General features: G+C 44.0%; 1 protein-coding gene across 2 annotated transcripts in view; it reads left to right on the forward strand.

The window, feature by feature from the left end:
- The window catches only part of slc18b1 (solute carrier family 18 member B1), a 66462-nt gene that overhangs the window by 4616 nt on the left and 37591 nt on the right, over positions 1 to 24255 (forward strand). For both annotated transcript variants that reach the window (XM_078542405.1, XM_078542406.1), the window contains exons 2-4: positions 10180 to 10322; positions 12432 to 12527; positions 15500 to 15573. In XM_078542405.1, the coding sequence (XP_078398531.1) occupies positions 10180 to 10322; positions 12432 to 12527; positions 15500 to 15573 (313 nt within the window). The remainder of the gene's footprint in view (positions 1 to 10179; positions 10323 to 12431; positions 12528 to 15499; positions 15574 to 24255) is intronic.

Here is a 24255-nt window from a genome sequence, read left to right on the forward strand (position 1 = left end):
GATAAGAAATCTATACATGGGACAAACATCAAAAGTGAGAGTAGCCAAAAGAGAGTTATAACCATGTGTAGTTAGACAAGGAGTTCAACAAGGACGTTGTTTATCATCAGTCCTCTTCAACATCTATGCAGATGCAATGATCAAAGAAGCATTTGCAGAATCTGGCATTAAGATTGTGAGGACAGGGGTGGCAAATGATGACATCAGTTAGATTTGCAGATGACAAAGCACTTGTAGCAAGCACAGTATCTGGTGAATGTGACTAAACACTGTGCAACCATTAGTGAACATCTCCACTTCCGACCTTCAGTTGAAAGTGAGAGTGCAGCTCGGAACTGTGTATAAGACCATAAGATGCAGAAGCAGAGGTAGGCTATTTGACCCATTGAGTCTGCTCCGCCATTCAATGAGATCATGGATAATCTGATAATCCTCAGCTCCACTTTCCTGTCTTTGCCCCATAACCCTTGATTCCCTTACTGATTAAAAATCTGTATACCTGGGAGTTTGGTGAGTGGGGGAGTTTAAAATGTTAATCTTGTTGAAAAATCTAGTCTTGTCTGTAATTAGCAGTAACTGGAAAGTACTGTGTAAGTAAGTAAGTAGAGTAAATTTCTTCCAGTCTTAGGCAGGATGAACACACTGTACTGAGAGAGCTGCACAGTTAATTAGCTTGCTGTAGCTGCAGTTCAGTTTAGCATAAATTCAACAGTCTTTAGTCTAGCTTTGTAAATGAGTGCAGCTTGGAACTGAGTGTATATCTGAGTTGAGTGAGTCGGGAAGGAGGTGTTCCCCTCCTTTTGCTTTTCCCAACTTTTTCACCCCATGAGTATTGGCTCTTGCTCTACTGCGGGGAAAGAACCTAGCCGTTTGGTGAGTATCTTGTAAGTGGTTAAGTTCTATTCTATTTCTAACGTTTAAACCAGTACAGGAACTGGCAGTAAGCTTAATAAATTATAGAAGGAAGAAAAGTAAATAATTGAATAACGTAATTAAGTAGTTAATTAAAACACATTAAGAATGCCAGGACAGGTGATGTGTGACGGCTGCAGCATGTGGGAGCTGGATTATTACCTGACCTACATTCAAATTGGCATTGGGTAAATAAAATTAGAGAGATGAATGTGTGGCTCAAAGACCGGTGTGGGAGAAGTGAGTTCCAGTTCGTGGGGCGCTGGCAGCAGCACTGGGGAAAGTGGGGGCTGTACCATGAGGACAGTCTACACCTGAACTGTGCTGGGACCAGTGTTGTAGCAAGCTGCATAACTAGGGAAATAGAGAGGGTTTTAAACTAAATAGTGGGGCTAACGGATCAAATTTGGGAAGATGTGGTAAATCAAAGAGTGGAGACAAGGCAAGAGAGAAAGATATTAATGTGGGAAATGATAATCAGGGACTGAGAATAAAAAGCTAAGAGTAAATCAGATAAGGCTGGAGGTACAAAAATAATAAAAGGACAAAACTAAAGGTTATATATCTGAATGCATATTCAAAACAAAATAGGTGAATTAATTGTGCAAATAGAAATAAATAAGTACAATCTCATACCCAATACAGAGACATGGCTGCAGGATGACATAGATTGGAACTTTAATATTGAAGGGTACATGACAATTAGGAAGAACAGGAAACTAGGAAAAGGTGGAGGGGTGGCTCTGTTAATTAATGATGGTATTAGCGCAATAGAGAGGGATGACCTAAGTTCAGGAAACCAGAATGTAGAAGCGGTTTGGATAGAGATGAGAAATGATAAAGGCAAGAAGTCACTTATGGGAATGGTGTACAGGCCCCCTAACAGTAACCATACAGTAAGATGGAGTATAAAGGAAGAAATAATGGAAGCTTGTCAGAAAGCTACAGTGATAATCATGGGGGATTTTAATCTACATATAGACTGGAAAAATCAGTTGGGCAAAGGTAACCTAGATGAGGAATTCATAAAATGTTTTCAGGTTAGTTTCTTAGAACAGCACGTTCTGGAGCCAACCAGAGAGCAGGCTATTCTAGACCTGATATTGTGCAATGAGATAGGATTAATTAAAGACCTCATAGTGAAAGCACCCCTAGGTAGCAGTGATCATAATATGATTGAATTTTACAATCAGTTTGAGGGAGAGAAGAATAGGTCTAAGACTAATATTTTAAACTTAAATAAGGGCATGAAAGCAGAGCTAGCTAAAGTCAACTGGCAACTTAGGTTAAGGGATATGTTAATAGAAATGCAGTGGTCGACATTTAAGGGGATATTTCAGAATACACAGAATAGATACATTCCAACAAGAAAGAAAAATTCCAAAGGGAGGACCTTTGGTTAATCTGTGGTTAACTAAAAAAGTTAAAGACCGTATCAAACTTGTAGAAAAAGCATATAATTGCACAAAGATGGTTGGCAGGTCAGAAGAATGGCCAGAATATAAAAAGCAGCAAAGAATGGCTAAAAGATTGATACAGAAGGGAAAATTATAATGCAAGAAAGCTAGCTAGAAATATAAAGACCAGATAGTAAGAGTTTCTAAAGATATTTAAAAAAGAAAAGAGTCAACAAAGTGAGCATTGGTCCTATAGAAAGTGAATCTGGGGAGTTAATAATGAAAAATAAGGAGATGGCAGAATACTGGAACAGGTATTTTACATCAGTCTTCACTACAGAGGATACAAGTAACATCCCAGAAATAGCTGTAGATTAGGAAATGGAAGGGAGGGAGGAACTCAAGAAAATTACAGTCACCAGGGAAGTGGTAAATTGTTGGGGCTGTGGGCTGACAAGTCCACAGGTCTGATGGACCTCATCCTAGGATCCTAAAAGAATTGGCTAGTGAGATAGCTGATGTGTAATTTTTAATTTTCCAAAATTCCCTAGATTCAGGGAAGGTTCCATTAGATTTGAAAATAGCGAATGTAATTCCATCATTCAAAAAGGGAAGGAGACAGAGAGCAGGAAAACTACAGGCTAATTAGCTTAACCTCTGTAATAGGGAAAATGTTGGAAGCTATTAATAAAGATGGTATAGCAGGGCACTTGGAAAAATTCAAGTTAACCAGGCAGAGTCAACATGGTTTTGTGAAAGGGCAATCATGTTTGACCAATTCATTGGAGTACTTTGAAGAAGTAACATATGCTGGTGGATGTACTGCACTTAGATTTCCAGAAGGCTTTGATAAGGTGCCACATCAAAGGTTTTGCAAAAAATAAAAGCTCATGGGGCAGGATTTTTCAGTTGGTGTGCAGGGGCAAGCCCGACACGCTGTAGCATAAAATGATGCATGATGACTTCGAGCATGCATCCCGACATCATCGCGCAGTCCTGCGATACTTCTTTCAGTGGGTGCACGCCGGAGTCAGCTACGCTCGCGCTGATATGTAAACGGCCTGTTAAAGCCATTAAGGGAGTCATTGATCTAATTGTTAACAATGCCCGTCCAATCTTAAGGTTGGCAGGCAGGCAAAAAGGCCAAGCGGCCTTCGCGTTTTTTAGAAAACCTCATCCACGAGTGGGATAAGGTTTCCTAAAGCTTTTATTAAATAAATAAATAAAATTTTCACAAGGTAAAAACATGTCCCATCTCATGTGACACAGTCACATGAGGGGACATGTTTAATTGAATTTTATATCCATTTATTTAATAATTACAATAGCCCTTCAATCTCCCTGAGGCAGCTCCATGCTCAGGGAGATTGAAGCGCTCTTTCATATGCATGGGCAAAAGAGCGCTGGCCCCAACTCTCCTTCCTCCCCCTGCCTGCACAGGTAGCACTGAGCGCTACGGCTCGCGTATTACGCTAGGCGTGCCTTAATTGGCACGCCCATGTAAAATGGTGGCGTGGAGCTGATCATGGGCGGTGATCGGCTCTGCGACCGCCCCCGCCCGCTCCTGCCGAGTCCGCCCGTCTCCTGAAAAATTCAGGCCATGGTGTAGGGAATAATATATTGGCATGGATAGAAAATTGGCTAACTAACAGGAAACAGAGAGTAGTCATGAAAGAGTCTTTTTCTGGTTGGCAAGATGTAATGATTGGTGTGCCACAGAGATCATGTTGGGGCCTCAACTTTTTACAATTTATATAAATGATTTGAATGGAGGGGCCAAAGGTATGGTTGCTAAATTTGCTGACAACACAAAGATAGGTAGGAAAGTAAGATGTGAAGAAGACATAAGGAGGCTAGAAAAGGCTATAGATAGGTTAAGTGAGTGGCATTGGTGAGACCACATCTAGAGTACCATGTACAGTATTGGTCAACTTATTTAAGGAAGGATATAAATGTGTTGGAAGCAGTTCAGAGAAAGCTTACTGGATTAATACCTTGAATGGGTGGGTTGTCTTATGAGGAAAGGTTGGACAGGCTAGGCTTGTATCCGCTGGAGTTTAGAAGTATAAGAGGTGACTTAATTGAAACATATAAGATCCTGAGGGGTCTTGATAGAGTGGATGTGGAGAGGATGTTTCCTCTTGTGGAAGAATCTAGAACTGGAGGTCAATGTTTAAAAATAAGAGGCTGGCTGTTTAAGACAGAGATGAGGAGCATTTTTTTTCTCTCACAGGGTTGTGAGTCTTTGGAACTCTTCCTCAAAAGGTGATGGAAGCAGAGTCTTTGAATATCTTTAAGGCGAAGGTTGATAGATTCTTGATGAGCAAGGGACTGAAAGGTTATCGGGGGTAGGTGAGAATGTGGAATTGAGGTTACAATCAGATCACCCATGATCTTATTGAATGATAGAGCAGGCTCAAAGAGTCCATTTGTCTACTCCTGCTCCTAATTCATATGTTCCTATGTAAATATAGGTCAGTGATGAAGCAACCAAAGATAGGTGGGCCTAGGACACTACCCTGAGGAAATCCTGGTGCTGAGATGATTAGCATCCAACAACCACAACCATCTTCCTTTGTGCCAGGTATTACTCCAGCCAGTAGAGAGCATTAATTTCAATTTTGCTAGGACTCTTTAATGCCACACTCAGATAAATGTTGTCTTGATGTCAAGGGCAGTCACTTTCAACTTACCTCTGGGATTCAACTCCTTTGCCAAGTTTGTAGCAAGGTTGTAATGAGTCTGGAATTGCTCCTGGAGGAATTCAAACTCTGCAATGGTGAGCATGTTACCGCTGTGTAAGTGCAGCTTGATAGCACTGTCAATGACACTACCATCACTGTACTGATGATGCGAGTAAAATGAAGCAGCAGTAATTGCCAGATTGGATTTGTTCTGCTTGGCATGCTTTCTACACCTTTCACTGAAGAGTGGTTGGTCACTTGGTTTGATGACAATGGTAGAGTTGAGGGATATACCGAACCAATTGGATACAAATTGTGGTGGAATATAATTCTGCTCATGGAGCAAAGCGCTGCATTGATACCCAGTTTTAAACTGATAGATCTGTTCTGAACCTAACCCATTTAGAGTTGTGTTTTCCTGGAGTACAGGTCTTCGCTTCTACTGCCGGGCTGTTGTCAGGGTCCTTAGCCTTTGCTGTATCCAGTGCATTCAGCCATTTCTTGGTATCATGTGGAGTTAAATGAGTTGGTTGAGAATGGCAGCAATGATGCTGGGGATCTAAGGTGAAGGCTAAGATGGATCAACCACACAAGACTGCTGGCTGAAGATTAGTTTTTTTTTATTCATTCATGGGGCGTGGGCTTCGCTGGCTGGGCTAGCATTAATTGCCCATCCCTAGTTGCCCTTGAGAAAGTGATGGTGAGCTGCCTTCTTGAACCACTGCAGTCCATGTGGTGTAGGTACACCCACAGTGTGGTTAGGAAGGGAGTCCCAGGGTTTTGACCCAGCGACAGTGAAGGAACAGCGATATATTTCCAAGTCAAGATGGTGAGTGACTTGGAGGGGAACTCCCAGGTGGTGGTGTTCCTATCTATCTGCTGCCCTTGTCCTTCTAGATGGCACAGGTCATGGGTTTGGAAGGTGCTGTCGAAGGAGCCTTGGTGAATTCCTGCAGTACATCTTGTAGATGGTACACAGTGCTGCTACTGTGCGTCGGTGGTGAAGGGAGTGACTATTTGTGGATGTGGTGCCAATCAAGTGGGCTGCTTTGTCCTGGATGGTGTCAAGCTTCTTTAGTGTTGTGGGAACTGCACTCATTCAGGCAAGTGGGGAGTATTCCACCACACTCCTGACTTGTGCCTTGTAGATAGTGGACAGGCTTTGGGAGTCAGGAGCTGGGTTACTCATTGCACTATTCCTAGCCCCTGACCTGCTTTTGTAGCCACAGTATTTATATGGCTAGTCCAGTTCAGTTTCTGGTCAAAGGTAACCCCCAGAATGTGGATAGTGGAGGATTAAGTGACGATAATGCCATTGAACATCAAGGGGCGATGGTTGGATTCTCTCATGTTGGAGATGGTCATTGCCTGACAATTATGTGGTGCGAATGTTACTTTCTACTTGTCAGCTCAAGCCTGGATATTGGCCAGCTCTTGCTGTATTTCGAGATAGACTGCTTCAGTATCTGAGGTGCCGTACATTGTGCAATCATCAGCAAACATCCCACTTCTGACCTTATGATGGAAGGAAGGTCATTGATGAAGTAGCTGAAGATGGTTGGGCCGCAGGCACTATTCTGAGGAACTCCAGCAGTGATGTCCTGGAGCTGAGATGACTCACCTGCAACAACCACAACCATCTTCCTTTGTGCTAGGTATAACTCCAACCAGGGGAGTTTTCCCCCTGATTCCCATTGACTCCAATTTTGCTAGGGCTCCTTGATGCCACACTCGGTCAAATGCTGCCTTGATGTCAAAGGCAGTCACTCTCAACTCACCTCGGAAGTTCAGCTCTTTTGTCCATGTTTGAACCAAGACTGTAATGAGGTCAGGAGCTGAGTGGCCTTGGCGGAATCCAAACTGGGTGTCAGTGAGCAGGTTATTGCTAAGCAAGTGCCACTTGATAGCACTGTTGATGACCCCTTCCATTACTTTACTGATGATCAAAAGTAGACTGATGGGGTGGTAATTGGTTGGGTTGGATTTGTCCTGCTTTTTGTGTACAGGACATACCTGGGCAATTTTTCACATAGCCGGTTAGATGCCAGTGTTGTAGCTGTACTGGAGCAGCTTGGCTAGGGGCACGGTAAGGTCTGGAGCACGTCCTTAGTACTATTGCTGGAATATTGTCGGGGCCCATAGCCTTTGCAGTATCCAGTGCCTTCAGCCATTTCTTGATATCACGTGGAGTGAATAGAATTGGCTGAAGATCAGCATCTGTTATGCTGAGGCCCTCCGGAGGAGACCGAGATGGATCACCCGCTGGATTCTGGCTGAAGATTGTAGCAAATACTTGTCTTATTTTTTGCACTGCTGTGCTGGGCTCCTCCATCATTGAAGATGGGGATATTTGTGGAGCCTCTTCCTCCAGTGAGTTGTTTAATTGTCCACCACCATTCACGACTGGATGTGGCAGGACTGCAGAGCTTTGATCTGATCCATTGGTTGTGGGATCACTTAGTCTATCACTTGCTGCTTGGCACACAAGTAGTCCTGTGTTACAGCTTCACCAGGTTGACATCTCATTTTTAGATATGCCTGGTGCTGCTCCTGGCATGCCCTCATGCACTCCTCATTGAACCAGGGTTGATCCCCTCGCTTGATCGTAATGGTAGAGTGGGGGATATGCCGGGCCATGAGATTACAGATTGTGTACAATTCAGTTGCTGCTGATGGCCCACAGCGCCTCATGGAGGCCCAGTCTTGAGTTACTATATCTGTTCGAAATCTATCCCATTTAGCACAGTGATAGTGCCACAGAACACGATGGAGGGTATCCTCAATGTGAAGCTGGGACTTCGTCTCCACAACAACTGTGTGTGGTCACTCCTGTCTGCGGCAGGTAGGTTGGTATACCTGGTGGATGAGATCGTATGTTTTTCCCTCTTGTTGCTTCCCTCACCAGCTGCTGCAGACCCAGTCTAGCAGCTGTGCCCTTTAGGACTCCGCCAGCTTGGTCAGTAGAGGTGCTACTGAGCCACTCTTGGTGGTAGACATTTGAAGTCCCCCACCTAGAGTCCATTCTCCGTGCTTCCTCCAAGTGGCGTTCCACATGGAGGAGCACTGATTCATCAGCTGAGGGAGGTCACTACATGGTAATCAGAGGGAGGTTTCCTTGCCCATGTTTGACATGATGCCATGAGACTTCATGGGGTCTGGAGTCAATGTTGAGGGCTCCCAGGGCAACTCCCTCCTGACTGTATACCACTGTGCCGCCACCTCTGCTGGGTCCTGATGGTGGGACAGGTCATACCCAGGGATGGTGATAATGGTGTCTGGGACATCTGTAAGGTATGATTCCATGAAGATGACTGTTGCTTGACTAGTCTGTGAGACAGCTCTCCCAATTTTGGCACTAGCCCCCAGTCATTAGTAAGGAGGACTTTGCAGGGTCGACAGGCTGAGATTACCATTGTCGTTTCCGGTGCCTAGGTTGATGCCAGGTTTCATTCCTTCTTTGTGACTGAATGGCTTGCTAGGCCATTTCAGAGCCAACCATATTGCTGTGGGTCTGGGTCTGGAGTCACATGTAAGGATGACAGATTTTCTTCCCTAATGGGCATTAGTGAACCAGATGACAATGGTTTCATGGTCATCAGACATCTGCTGTGGTGTTGGGATTCGAACCTGGGTCCCCAGAGCATTACCCTGGCTCTCTGGATCACTAGTCCAGTGACAATACCACTACGCTCCCCATAAAACATTGCAAATATTTTAACCTTGCCTTTTGCACTGACATGGTGGGCTCCTTCATCATTGAGGATGGGAATGTTTGTGGAGCCTCCTCCCCCTCTGTTCATTGTTTAATTGTCCACCACCATTCATGACTGGATATGGCAGGACTGCAGAGCTTTCGTCTCATCCATTGATTGTGGGATTGCATTAGCTTTGTCTTCTTGCATGTGACACATGCTGTTTAGCATGCATATAGTCCTGTGCTGTAGCCTCACCAGGTCGGTACCTACTTTTTAGGAATGCCTGGTGCTGTTTCTAGCATGCTGACCTACAGTTCTCATTGATTCAGGGCTTGTCCCCTGGTGTCATGTTAATGGTAGATTGAGGGATATGCCAGGCCATAAGGTTACAGATTGTGTGTGAATACAAGTCTGCTAATGGCCCACAGCGCTGTGGATGCCCAGTTTTGAGCTGTTAGATCTGTTCAGAACCTATCCCATTTAGCACAATGGTAGTGCCACACAATACAATGGAGGGTGCCCTCAGTCTGAAGATGGGACTTCACTTCCACAAGTACTGTGTGGTGGTCCCTTCTCCCAATATGGTCATGGATAGATGCATTTGTAACGAGTAAATTTGAGAGGACTGATGTCAAGTCAGTTTTATCCCCCTCTGGTTCTCTCGCCATCTGTGCAAGCTTAATCTGGTGGCTATATCTTTCAGAACTCAGTCAATAGTGATGCTACCAAGCAACTTTTGGTGATGGACATTGCGGTCCCCCACCCAGAAGACATTCATCCGTGATTCTTCCAAGTAGTGCTCAACATGCTTTGTGAAATAATAATCCAAGTGGTTTGGTACGACCTCACTACGCTTTTATTTTGATAGATGATACTAAATACTATACTACACACTTAATTGGATATCAAATCAAAATCTAAGAATTCACAGTATTCTCTGGAAGGGTCTCCATCCAAAATATTAATCTGTCTCTTAAAAATGCTGAGCAGCATTTGTTGGTTCACTGAAAAATAGTTGAGTTTTAACTAGCCTATTAATTTTTACCTTGATTCATTTTATGAGACATTACTTAACTGTATCTAAATAGGATCTGTGATGAGGGAGTCAGGAGAGGGCGATCTCACACCCATGGGAAGCGTATAATCAAAACAATTGAATACAAATTAGAGGAAATCAACTTTAAAACTGTGCAGCGCTTTGATATCATTTCTTGAGTGTGGTATTTAGTTATTGACAGCAAGACCCAAAAGAGATATCCAGGCCCCAAAGTTGGCGTGAATAAGTGCTTCAGGGGGCTGTATTATGATGTAAGACTACTGAAATATGGACTTTTCAACACCGAAAAGAGGAAATGGAGAAGTAACTTTATAAGAAGATTTCTTGCTAGTCTTCACTACTTATTTACTCACATTCAGTATCACCAGTTTTTCCTGTAATGTCGTATGGCTTCTGAAAATTGATGTTTACCTCTTGTCTTAAATTTGTGACAGTTTCAGATGATCAAAATGAAAATTCGAGGATCAAGTCGCAGAAATGGACTAGGAATGAAATTCTCACACTAGTGTCTGCAGCATCGCTGAACCTTAGCTCTATGATTTGTTATTCAATTTTGACACCTTTCTTTCCAAAAGAGGTAATAAACAAGTCTTAAATTTAGATAACGATTACTTTTTTTTAAAAGACGTCCATGAGAATTTGATTTGTGCATTTTGTAATTTGAGTTGGTTTGGTAACTGCTGTTTAATTATATTGTTTGGTGATATGCTTAGCTATTTGTTACTATTAGAGGATATTGCACTCATAGGGCAGAATTTTCTGCCTGTCGGGCGGGTGGGCCCGACCCAATCTCCGGCGGGCGAGGAGCCGGTCCCCGCCGGAGAAGCAGGTCCCGCCGCCATTTTATGTGGGTGAACCAGTTAAGGCCCGCCCAGTGTGACGCCCGGCGGGAAGCACTATTCGCTTCCTGGGTGGGCAGGGGGGATTCCCCAAAAGCGAGAGTGTGCTCTTTCACACATGCGCACGAAAGAGCGCACATCTCCCTGAGGCAAAGTGCAGCCTCAGGGAGGTCACTTCCACTTTGAAAAAGATTAAAAATAGAAAAAAAAAATCCTTAACATGTTCCCCTCATGTGACAATGTCACATGAGATGGGGCATGTTCATAATTTACACTATAACTTTATTAAACTTTAAAAAACCCTGCATGAAACCTTATCCCGCCAGTGGATGAGGTTTCATGTTTTTTTTATTTGCCGCCGGGGTTCCTGGCCTGCCCGCCAACCTTGAGGTTGGACGGGCAGGTCCTTTAATTGTTTAAATGATCCTGTCAACGGCCTCAGTTGGCCATTGACAGGTTGGCGGGCCCGCAGCTGATTTTGCTGCGCCCCCGCCTTCCTGAAAATTTAAATGGGGCGGGATGACATCGGGGGTTCCGCCTGACATCATCCTGCGTCATTTTACATGTCAGTGAGTGGGCTTCGCCCCCTGCTCACCGACGGCAAAATTCTGCCCATAGAATATGTTTGATCAGCAAACTGTTGGTAAACACTTGATATAAATAATTCTGTTGATGATGCTTTTTGTCAATGGTCTTTCAAAGGCATATATAATTTTGTTTTGGGAACATGTTGCCCTAACAGGTTCTCCTTGGATTGCAATAAGTGGCTTGCCTACTTCCACACTTTTTAACAGGTCCATTGGAATGCAACAATAACCTACTGAGGCTATCTAACAATCTTCTAGTTTCAACTATTTGCATTTATATAGTCTTTTATATAGAAAAATGTTCCAAAACAATTCATTGATGCATAATAAAGAAAACGTGCTGAGCCAAAGATGGCGATATTAGGAGGGGTTACCAAATGCTTGGTCAAAGAGACCTATTTTCAGAAGAGTCTTAAAGGAGAAGAAGGAGGTGGAATAGTTTATGGAGAGAATTCCAGAGTACGTTGTAGGGCCAAGGGTGTTGGGTGAGTGGGACTTGATGCAGATTTAAAAATACGTTTTTTTAAGGCCAAAGTTTTGAAGGATTGAGATCCAGGAGCTGACTAAGAGAGCGCTGTAGCTGAGTTTGGAGGCAACCAGCATGGATTAGTGTAAAAACAAAAAACTGCGGATGCTGGAAATCCAAAACAAAAACAGATATACCTGGAAAAACTCAGCAGGTCTGGCAGCATCGGCGGAGAAGAACAAAGTTGACGTTTCGAGTCCTCATGACCCTTTAACAGAACTAAGTAAAAATAGGATTAGTGTTTTAGCAGCAGATAGGCTGAGGTAAGTGTGAGATAGGCATCATTAAAGATTGAGGCAGGCAGTTTTAGTGGAGAGGATTGGGAGTTTGAAGTCCGGCTTGGGAATGAATAGGATGTAGAGATTATGAGCAATCGGATTCAGGTTGAGATGGTGGCTAAGGGGTAAGTAGCAAGAGCTCAGAGTTTAGGGTGTGCATTGAAGGTGATTTTTCCAATGTATAACAAGAGGACATTTTGGCTTATTCAAGACTGGTTGTCAAACAAGAAGTTGAACAGCACAAAGGCTTTAAAGTAATTGAGAAAGGTGCTGCAGAGAGCTTGATCTCGCCATCGGTGTCTAGGTACCAACTCCCCACCAAATCTGCAGATCATGTTGCTAAATGGCAACTTGTGGGTGAAAGAAAAGGATCCAAGGAGGGATACCAAATGCTTTTAACTATAAGCAGCTTATTAAAATCATGTATAATACATTTATTTTATATTCTCTTTGTAGGCAGAAGAGAAAGGAGCCAGTCCTTCTTTTGTTGGAATGATTTTTGGATGTTTTGCTTTAACCAATCTTCTATTTTCACTGGTATTGGGAAAACATGTAAGTACAATATTTCATTTTTGTTCTCTTGCAGGTTTTTAGCCAGTAGCTAAATGACAATATCTTTTTCATGTTAGGGAAGCACAGTCTGTTTTATTAAACCAGTTTATTACATCAGTTTCTAGATGATCAATTGAGTGTTAAAATACTCTCAAGGTACAGAAAATGGCCCACATTTTCTAGGATCTCGCCATTATCTTTCTCAATGAGGGGAGGTGTTTTACTATGGGAGCTGTTTGGAAGGGGACCTTAGTTTTCCAAGTGTTAATGAAAAGCCCATTTTCTCATATGTTTTTGAGACAGAGTCGATAATGACCTGGGGCAGTTTCCAAGTGAGCCCACACACCAGCGGCATCTGCATACTGAAACTCTATGACTGAGGTTGGAGTGGTTTTGTTTTTGGATTGGAGGCAGTGTAGGTTAAATAGTTTCCAGTCTGTCCTATAGATTATCTCCGCTCTGTGGGTAATTTGCTGGAGGTGAGGTGCAGTATTGCAATGAGGATAATGGAGAAGCAGGTTGGTGCAATGACAGCCTTGTTTGACCCCATTTTGCACTGAGATAGGGTTTGTGGTGCTCCGTTGGTGAAGATCACAGCATGCATGTCATCATGGGGTGGGCAGAAAATGGTGAGAAATTTCTGAGGGCAGTCAAATTTGAGGATACTCCATAAGCCTTCAGGATTGAGAGAGTCAAAGGCTTTCATGAAGGTGGAAAATGCCATGTACAGCAGTTGGTGCTGTGCCAGCTCAGCCTTCAGCTAACTGATGAAAAGTGTATTTGAGGATCTTAAACCTGAGACTAAAGTCATGGTCTATGCTGCAGCAGTGGTCCCAGCGCTCCTATATGCTTTGGAGATTTGGATGGCCCACAGTGGCACCTCAAAGTGCTGGAGAAGTACCATCAGCATTGCCTTTGTAAGATCCTCCAAATCTGGTGGAAAGAAAGGCAGTCTAGCAGCAGCATCCTCTCCCAAGCCAACCTGCCCAGCATCGAAGCACTTGCTCATAACCAGCTCCAGTGGGTGGGACATGTCGATCGTATGCCTGACACCAGACTCCCAAAGTAACTGCTTTACTCTGAACTCGGTCTTGGCAGAAGACTCCCAGGTGGACAGTGTAAACGTTTTATATGTGTCCTCAAAACATCTCTGAAGAGGTCAAACAGCCCTGCCGACTGACTAAAATGGAGAAAGCTCATTCAGGAAGGTATCGAATACATCGAGAGACTTCATTGGGAATGTGCAGATACAGAGTTGAGGCATCGGCAGGATTGCACAAGCTTCCAAATAACCCGTCTACCCTACGTGTGTCAGAGTCTGCAGATCACGCATTATCAGCAATCTCAGAACCCGTCGAATCAGAGTGGAAGCATGTCGTCCCTATTCTGAGGGACTGCCTAAGAAGAGAAGAAGGGTTCATATACTACTTTGGGCTACAGTTTTTTACTGCACCAAATACAGACCAGAGCCTCCTAGCATTATTGTGCTTGGGGAGGCACACAGAGATTGGTTTCTCAAATTTACTCTGTCTTTCAGCCTTCTGAGAAAATTTGAGGACTTAAGCTTTAAATGAAAAAGCAGAACATTGAAGGTAGTGACTGTTACCTGTGCCATATGCCAGCTGGCATAGGGAATAACAGGTTAGAAGGCGTGGTTGAAAGAATGATGTAGGAGGCACGGGTTTCAATTCACTGGTACAAGTACCGGGAAAAGAGGGAGCTGGTCCATTGGGATGGGTTCCATTTAAACCAGTCTGGGATCAGTGTCCGAGCAAATTGAATAACTAGGCTAGTAGACAGGGCTTTAAACTATTGTGGAGGTGGGTGGGAGGATTCAGGAAAGGGTAAATTCAAAAGTATCAAGGGAAATGTCAAGGCTCTGCCCTGTCAAGCCCCTTTAGAATTTTATGTTTCAATATAATCACATCTCACACCTCATGAGGGTATCTAGAACTATAGACAATAGTTTCAGAATAAAGGATCGCCCATTTAAAACTGAGATGAGGTGGATTTTTTTTCTCCGATAGTCATAAATCTTTGGAATTCTCTATTCCAGAGAGCAGTGGAGGGTAGGTCATTGAATATATTCAAGGCTGCAATAGGCAGAGAACTATAGGGGAATCAACAGTTATGGGGGGCAGGTTGGAAAATGAAGTAATCATACTACAAGGCAGAACAGGCTCAAGAGGCCACATGGCCTGCTCCTGCTTCTATTTCTTATATTTTTATGTTCTTATTTCCTACGAGGGGAGCTGGAGTAGAGCAGGCCTTTAAATGCTGGGAGCTGAGAAGAATGAGAGGTGATAAACTGCAAGATATAAAATTCTTACAGGGCTTGACAGGGTAGTCACTGAGAAAATGTTAGTCTCGGAATAAGGGGTCCACCATCTCAGACTGAGATCAGGATAAATTTCTTCATTCAAAGGTTGGTGAATCTTTGAAGGGTTATGAATGTTAAGTCATTCAGTATATCCAAGACAGAGATTGATTTTTAGGTATAGAGGGGGTTGAGGGATAGGGGAATGGTGTAGGAAGATTGCGTTGAGGTACAGGATCACCCATGATCTTGTTGAACAGTGGAGTAGGCTCAAAGTGTCAAATGGCCTAGTTCAGCTCTTATCCCTTATGTTTTTAGAATATACTTTTGTGTGATTACGAGAGTAGACACAGTTGTTCCTGCCCTAAATGAACAGCCCACCTACAATGAATTATCTGGCAATTATAAAACTGACATTAGTGCAAATAGATAATAGTTATGGCTTAGCTGACATTAAGTGACTACCCATTTTAAGTGTGGACATTTTAAGTGGTGGAGTCTCTGCTTATGTTTTCATTAAATCAATTGTGCAAGGTTATAGTAAAGCTACTTACGATGTAGTCATACTCGTGAAGTATGCATTCCATAGAAGCATAATGAGACGAGATGTTGTTTTGCTGACTGTTTAAAATGTCTATTGTTTCTATTTTATCAGATTGTGCAAATTGGAGCCAAGTTCATGTTTCTGACTGGGTTGTTTGTTTCTGGCTGCTGTACTATCCTTTTTGGGTAAGTTATCCATTGGATTTTATTTAGTTTTTTACTTGCAATCCAGTCCTGTGTTAGTGAATGTGTAAATTGGAATTCAGATTGTGGTGGTTTTCCAGCTGTTTGCAACTATCTCAAACAACTTAGCTCAACAAACTTTTCAACAGACACTCACTTCAATAAACTACACAGTGGAAGGGAGTTGAAATGCAGCTTCAAACACTGAATTAACAGACAAAACTCTTTAAAGTTCAAGAACTAGGATTTGACCAAACTGATGTTTTTTTGAGAAACAAAATTCTAATTAGCCATATATTTGAAAGAGGCAAAATTCCCAGGTGTAAATGTTGGTTCTCGAAGATCCTAATGAGGACTTTGCTCAGTACATGTATATCTGTACAGAAAGGCCCAGATTTTCATCATGACAGAGGGGCTCTCCATCGTGGTGAAAATCCTGGAAATGTACAAAATATCTAAGTTCCGTCCCTGAACCCGGCATTTCCCATCTTTGCGGGGGCAAGACTGGAGCCAGGCTGGGTTTCACTCATGCGCAATTCACATTGCCATTTAAATTACAAGCTGCCTTCACTAAAGTGGGATCTTGGAAGGCCCGATGTGTGAAACCCAGAGTGTGTGGATTAGAACAGACAAGCAGAGGTCTGAACTTGGGGATTTGTTTGGATAGCCAGGATACCCTTTGGAGAGGTAAGGCCATATACCCTTTTTATATGGCCTCAGGACACCTTTGGGAGAGGTAAAGCATCCTTTTGGGAGAGGGAAGGCATATTTTGGGAGAGGTAAGGCACCCTTTGGGATTGTTAAAAGTGAACATGATTATGCACTTTGTACACACAAACGCATTGGAACTGTTGAGCTGTTAAAGAACTGTCCAGCTGTCAAGGAACTCTTATAGATCTGTCCAGCTGTCAAAGCCTTCCAGGAAGTATCAAAGCTGTCCAGGAACTGTCCAAGGATACTTGTAGAGTTGGCATAGAGGGGGTAAGGGCAAAGGATGGTGGATGGAGAGCATGGGTTAGCATGAGTTTGCACTAAGTTGGCAAAGGGAGTATGGGTCATGGAGGTATGGGGCAGGGTGATGGATACAGGGGCATGGGCTGGCATAGGGGGTATGGAGGCAATGAAGGGCCATAGGGAGTGTGTTGGGGGGGTGGGGGGGGGGCGGTGTGGTGGTGAGGACTGGAGGGATTTTTTTTGTTTTTTAATTTATTTAAGCACAGTGCCAGTGCACAGAGGCAGGCCTTGTGCCCAGCCCACCTCTGCAGTCATTCTGAGGTCGCACGCCCCACCCCAGAAAATCAGAATGAAGAATCCTCACTGAACCATGCAGAATCTAAACCAAAAAGTGTCAGCTTTAATTCAATGTAAGTTCATGTACAGAAAGCAAAATAAACGGAAAGAAAGAATGATTGAATTAAGGGACAGAGGACAGAAGGAAAATGTTTTAACATTTTTAATTTTAAAAAAACTCAAGAAATAATTAAAATCTGAAGGAATGAGGCAATAAACTTGTAAAAGTTAACTTTCAGTGCCAGGGAGGTTGTTTGGCAATAATTAAGACTTATTACACTGTTACAATTTCACTCTCACTTAAATGACCCAATCATGCAGGTTAGAACATGTGGAGTCAGGTTACAAAATAACTGAATGATTGGCAAAGAGAGTATGGATAAATAATATTTATTTAGATTAGAGGTGGTGTTCCACAAGGATCAGTGCCACCACTGTTGTTCATTAATTATATTGATGATTTTGACTTTGCAATAAATAACTCAATATCAAAATTTGCAAATGGTACCAAACTGGTGGGGTGGGGGACCGGAGGGGGACTAATTTAAACAGCCCTGATTTCACCTCTCACTACCCACCTGTAAACAGAAAGGTGTCTTTGATTTTTGATTTCTCCCTGTATAAGTGGTAGCATATTTTCCCCAACCCTTCAGTTTTGGAGTTAGCCAATCCTCTATCAATAACCCCACAACAAACTCAAGATATGGTCAAATAAGAGGGGTGGTTTATTTTACACACACACAAAACACGCAAAAGGGATTTTGCAAAGACTGTTCTTTTTTGCACTCATACAGTAAAAGAGGGATAAGGGAAAGAAAATGGTTACAGGGCAAGACCACGATAAAAATAAGAGTTATGGCTTCACCTGAATCCAGGGTCCAGGATCAGTATCCAAGGAAGGTTCTTTTAGGTGGCTTTGTCTGGCAGTATTCCTGGTCTTGTTCCAGGAATTCAGTTTCAGGTTGAGTCCCTTGAAGATGCAGCAAAGTATTCTTGTATCCTGGGTATTAGTTCACTCTGTAGGTGAAATATAGTGTTCTTTCTGGAAATCAGACTTGGAGAGAGATGGAGTCAAAGGCAGGCTACTAGCCTGGGGTCCGGTTCTCTTCGGAGGTTAAACCACAACTGAAGATAACAGCTCAAATGTCGGTCATATGACAGGGTGGTTTCTGGTCGAGCTATTCAGCTAACGAGGTGCCCAGTTGGAACCCGTTGTTTTTTGGAGCAGGTATCAGTGGAGCCATTAGTACAACATTGGAGATTAGAAGTCACAAATAGCTTTACCTATGCCCATAGTTCAGAAACCTGGGTAATGAAAATAGCATGTGACTAGAGGCAGCTGCAATTTTCAAAGTGCAGCTGCCTCCATGAACCACAGATGTGCAACTTACAACCCCCTCCGCTCCACCCCTCTCCCCTTGGCAAAAATGGTGGGTGCCAGGTTTGGAGACAGGACTTCCAGAATCAGGGCTCCAGTGCCATTTTGGCTAAGCCACAGATCCCCTCTGACCCTGCAATAATTGAGGGCCATGTCATTTTTTTACATGCAAAGAAGGAAATTGTTTTTCACTCAAAGGGTATTAGTGTGCAGCCAGACAAGAATTGAATGGTTTTCTAGGAAGGGCAGTGATAAGGGAAGCAGTTTTGAAAGACGGGGCAGAATTTCCCATTCCGTAGACTATTTTTTTTATTCATTCAAGGGATGTGGGCTTCGCTGGCTGGGCCAGCATTTATTGCCCATCCCTAATTGCCCTTGAGAAGGTGGTGGTGAGCTGCCTTCTTGAACCGCTACAGTCCATGTGGTGTAGGTACATCAACAGTGCTGTTAAGGAGGGAGTTCCAGGATTTTGACCCAGTGACAGTGAAGGAACGGTGATATATTTCCAAATCAGGATGGTGCATGGTTTGGAGAGAACTTCCATTTGGTGGTGTTCCCATCTAAATGCTTTCCTTGTCCTTTTAGATGGTAGTGGTCATGGGTTTGGAAGGTGCTGACTAAGGAGTCTCAGTGAGTTTCTACAGTGCACTTTGTAGATGGTTCACACTGCTGCCACTGTGCATTTGCGGCGGAGAGAGTGATTTTTTTGCTGATGGGGTGCCAATCAAGCGGGCTGCTTTATCCCGTATAGTGTCAAGTGTGGTGGCCGGCACGAGATTCCCGCTGTGCAGTTGGTCGGCTGACCGATCTTCCAATTTTAGCTCATTAATTATACATCAGCGAGGAGCTCGGCGAATCTCATGGCGGGGTGGGCAGGGATTCACCCACCCCACCGTTACCTCATGGGGGTCGAGTGTCCTGGCGCCATATTTAAATGGCACTAGGACAGACATTGACTCACTGCAGATAAAATACTGTGGATGCTGGAACGGACTCGAAACGTTAACTCTGTTTCTCTCTCCACAGATGCTGCTAGCCCTGCTGAGTTTTTCCAGCATTTTCTGTTTTTGGTTCACTCACTGCAGGACAGGTGTAGTGTTGCACAAGGAATCCATGGTACTAAGGAGAACTAAATTGTCAGAAGCATATTTCAGCGAAGCCTTCCTAGAGATTCCCCTCCAGGCCATCCAGGAAAGGAGGAAGGTCCTCTTTCGTTGGGGTGGGAGCAGAAGGTCCTTCCACCTGATCACACCGGCCCAGGAGGAGGTTGCAGGGGAGGTTAGCACCCGTGGCAAATTAAAAAGGACCGCTCTGCAGTGCCACAAAAGGATGAATAATTGCTCCATTCCACCAGGGTACATGAAACTTTTACTGACTCCAAATTCACACTCTCATAAGGGCATCAAGCAGTCTGAGTTAGCGCCTACAGGTATGTCACTCACTACTAACAGCTGAGGCAGCAGCACTGAATGAATGCCAGCCACTTTAAGCCCACCACCTCATGTAAGATCCTGTACAAGCAACGTTTTAATCCCTTATTGGGGAGGGCTCATCAGACACAACAGGCATGCATGCTTCTACACTGCTTTTATCCATAATGCTAACAGTCAATCCATCTGTCTTTATGCAGGACAAGATCTCCCATAACAAAAGGGAGAGAGCCAAGACCAGAGGGGGAACCCCGGAGTTGAGGACACTCTCACTGTTCAAGAACAGGCTGCAGAGGTGGGTCGTCCTGCTCCCAGGTGCCCTGCTCTTCAAGGAGTCAGGACGGGACCATTGGGCACCCAAAAGGAGAGGGCGCACCAGCCAGGCAGCCTGGGGTCATCCACCCAGGAAACCCCAAGGGTGCCCTGCCGCTCCAACTCACCTCTGCCAGTGACCCCATCAACTCCAGCAGGTCAGGCCTAGGACGGTGCACCTGCGCCAGAGCAGGAGACCCTTAACAGGCCGGGTCCCTCAAGGCCTTGAGACACCCGCCAAAGTCCTCTCGGGCAAGGGGGCATAGCAGTCAGCAGGTTGCCCCCACCTCTGTGGATGTTAGGTCTGCACCTAGACATAGCAGCAGGGTTAGAAAAATTAAGAAGTTTTGAATGCACACTGGTGGCACAGGTGTTCAGTCATTGTATATACTTTTCTCTTCTGTATATCTGTTTTGCATTAACCCTTCTTCAAGTCTCATCGATTCAATGGCTATTCTATGTGTTTCAAGGTCCCGCGTCCATTCAAAGGTCAAACATATATCCATCACCACCCCCTACCGCACCCCCTAACCCGCCCCCCCCGCCTTCCCCACTCCCCACAAACAAACTCCCATCTAGATCTTGTTGCATTAATTCTCACACAATCTCACCACAGTGATTAGCCTTTATTTCCACAACTACAACATCAGCAAAGGCACATCATATGTGACAATGATGGCTGGCCAATGTACCTGTCACCCTTAATCCTCAGGCAGACATTATTTGGGCTCAGGAGAATTGCTCATCAAAATTAGTAATTATCCTGCTGCTGTCACACTGATGTCTGTTGTAACGAACGTTATAATCATTTCTTCAACGTATACTTAGCAATGACATGCTTATTTTATGATAGGGAATATTTGGAAAAAGTTGCTTCAAACATCAGGCACCATAGGTTTCCACACCTCTCTGCAGCTTGTTCCTGTCTCCGCGTTTAAGGTTGAATGTCACTCCATGCATAATTCCCATTCTCCCCGTGCATGATGCTGAACTGGGGAAGGAAGGATCAATCAGGAAAATTACGTGTGATACCAGAGATGTGTACTTATCTCGCTGAAGCTGTCTCCTTATCTGTGATGATCTTACATTGCTCCTGGATGGCTGCTTAGTAGTGCTTTATGTGATCCTTGTGTAAAGGCACAGCACGCAACTTGATATGGAATTCATCATATGACAGTGCACTCATTAGGTATATGGAAAGAATTAGCCTTTGTGAGCTGGACAATGTCGAGGGCTGTCATGCTCTGAAAGCAAAGCTTTTGCACATCTCCTAAGGGTTTATGAAGGGAAGATGTTGTCATTTGTAAATTCTGACTGGGCCACGATTCTCCCTAATACAAAAGTCATCCAGGACAGAAACTTAGCAGGCTTCCAATGGTTGCAGGGTCCTGAGTGTTTGTGATTGTCCAGGTGAGGCACCCTGTGAGGACAATGCAAACAAGCCTCGCAGCTTTGGGTGCATGATGTAGAGTTACGGGTCACTGCTTCCTAATGTGTGAAGGACTATTGGCGGTCAGTAGCAAGATGATCCCTCTGCATTACTCATCTGTGAGAGCTGGCGATAGGAGAAATGGAGCTCTCCAGATGCTGTTCCCTCTTGAGACGTTGAAGCACAAACCATTGAAGAATATTTTTTTGTTCGGGCCACCTTACTAATCTGGTGTCATACTGACACGAGTGCATCCATGTTTGAGTTGGCTCTTCAACTACTTTAAAGCTGCCATGCACACCGACTTATTGAAGCCATAGTTGAAAGGACTGTACTATGTCCGCCAATGGAGTACTAATCAAATTCCAGAATGGTTATATGTTGCCAAGGCTACTATGCCTTCCTAGAATGACCCCCACCATTCAGGCATAAGGTGACTTATGCTGCTTCTGTGATCATTGTGAGATTTCTGACCTTTCCTGAGATTTTCATGCTGTGAATGAAGGTGTTGTTGCATCCCTTACATCGAAAGTTGGATTGTGAAAATTTGTCATCACCTTATTCCTCCTGGAATCTTGTAGCTATGAGGTTGTCATGGGTATGTCTGCTGCATCATGCCCAGGCGATCGTATCCTCATGTGGCTTGTCTGAATCCCTGCCCTCTTCAGAGTCATCCCCTTCCACATCCTCCTCATCCGAGGAGACGTCTAGCTCTCAATGTCTCCCTCAGGCATCACATGCCTGCTTTGCAGTGCAATGTTGTGCAGGGCGCAGAAAACAATGATGATGCAGGGCACTCTCTGTGGTGAGTATTGGAGAGCCCTGCCTGACTGGTCCAAGCATCGGAAATACAGCTTCAGGAGGCCAATAGTTTGCTGTATTAAGTGTCAATGTCTTATTAATTACAGTGCTAGGGTTTAATGGCAATTACATTGTTAAACAGCTGATGGGTATTTGTACACCTATAATTGGGGATAGCTAGGACACTGTAGGATTGGATGGTGTTGACTGTGAACTAAATTAGTAAACTCCCTCCAGCAAAGAAAGCAGCTGTGTCTCAGTTTTAACTTCTTCAACCAGCATGGATCTGACTACATTAAGGACTTAATGTCAGAGTGTGCTGCATTGTATCTCTCCTCAGATGAACTCTGGCTGACAAATGAGCGTCATTGGCCATGTATTCTGGGGACACCCTTTATCACTGAGGAGCCAACCCTTTAAACGCTGAGGTTCCTCATATCTGTGGCACCAGCAAGTGATTCAAAATGTAAGAGTCGTGAGAGCTCCCTAAAGGGTACCTAGCACAAACCTACTGGATCAGCTTTCTGTGATCACAAACTAACTGGTCATTCAGGGAATGAAATCCTTTTCTATTATTGAATCTCACAGGCTGCTTCCATGGAGCTTGCAAGGCCACATGTGCAGTTAATGGCACCCTGGACTTGCAGGAAGCCTAAGATCACAATGAATCCCACAGCTCTGGCAGCCTGACTTGCGTCGTCCATGTGGAACTTCACATAATGGTGAGCTTCACTGAAAAAAGGCATCTGCCACCTCCCTTGTGCATTTGTTTGTTTCTGATTGTGAGATTCTGCAAAGGACCCCAGTGGAGCCCCGGAAGGATCTGCTGGCAAAAGAGTTTAGTGCAGTGGTTACCTTCAAAACTGGCATGGAATACTCTACATGTCGTTGCTGCATGAGTTCCTCAAGGAGAAGGTGGGAAATGTGAGCTACCACATCCCTAAACAAGAAAAGGTGTATGCGCCACTTTCTTTCGCTCATCTCCATATATGAGCTGATCTTGTGTAAACCCTTGATCACGCCAAACATCTTTGTGGATTTTGCCCCTCCTTAGGAGTATCTCGGACTTCCTGGGGCCCTGCTGACAGCACCAGTAAAGAAAGGGAATGCATTAATGTATTTGATGTAGACTCTTCAGCCTGTTTTTGGTCATTGTTGAAATTAATTCATTTCAAACTTTTGCAAAGATTAATTGTCAAGGAACAACTTCAACTTGTATTTATTAGTGACTTAATATAACAAAACATCCTAAGACGCTTCACAGGAGTGTTATAAACCTAAATTTGACACTGAGCCACATAAGGCAACATTAGGCAGATATAGCCAAAAGATTGATAAAAGAAGTAGGTTTTAAGAGGTGTCTTAAAGGAAGAAAGAGAGGCGGCAAGCTTTAGGTAGAGACTGGGGCCTAGGCATGTCTACCAATGGTGGAGCAATTAAAATCAGGGATTCTCAAGGTCAGAATTAGATCAGCGCAAATATTTTGGAGTGCTGTGGACTGGAGGAGATCACAGAAATAGGGAAGCGTAAAGCCATAGCGCAATTTGAAAATAAGGATGAGATTTTTAAAATCAAGAGGTTGCTTAACCAGGAGCGAGTTGGAGGTCGGCAAGCAGGGAACTCATGGGTGTGAGTAAGGACATGGGCAGCAGAGTTTTAGATTACCTCAAGTTTGTGGAGGGTAGAAAATGGAATGTGGGAGGTTCATATTTTTGTTTATTAATTTATGGGATGTGGGCTTCGCTGGCTGGGCCAGTATTTATTGCCCATCCCTAGTTGCCCTTGAGAAGGTGGTGGTGAGCTGCCTTCTTGAACCACTGCTATAGAGGTGAAAATAGCCAGTCTTAATAATGGCATGGATATGAGGTCGGAAGTTGATCTCGGGATCAAATGTGACACCAAGACTGTGAACAGACTAGATTAATCTCAGACTGTTGCCAGGTAGAGGAATGGAATCAGTGGTTAGGGAACAGAGTTTGTGGTGCACCAAAAACAATGACTTCAGTCTTCCCAATATCGTCAATGATCCTCGATCTGTGCTTCTT

This window comes from Cetorhinus maximus, chromosome 5 (genome assembly GCF_964194155.1).
Source record: "Cetorhinus maximus chromosome 5, sCetMax3.hap1.1, whole genome shotgun sequence".
Classification (NCBI taxonomy): Eukaryota; Metazoa; Chordata; class Chondrichthyes; order Lamniformes; family Cetorhinidae; genus Cetorhinus; species Cetorhinus maximus.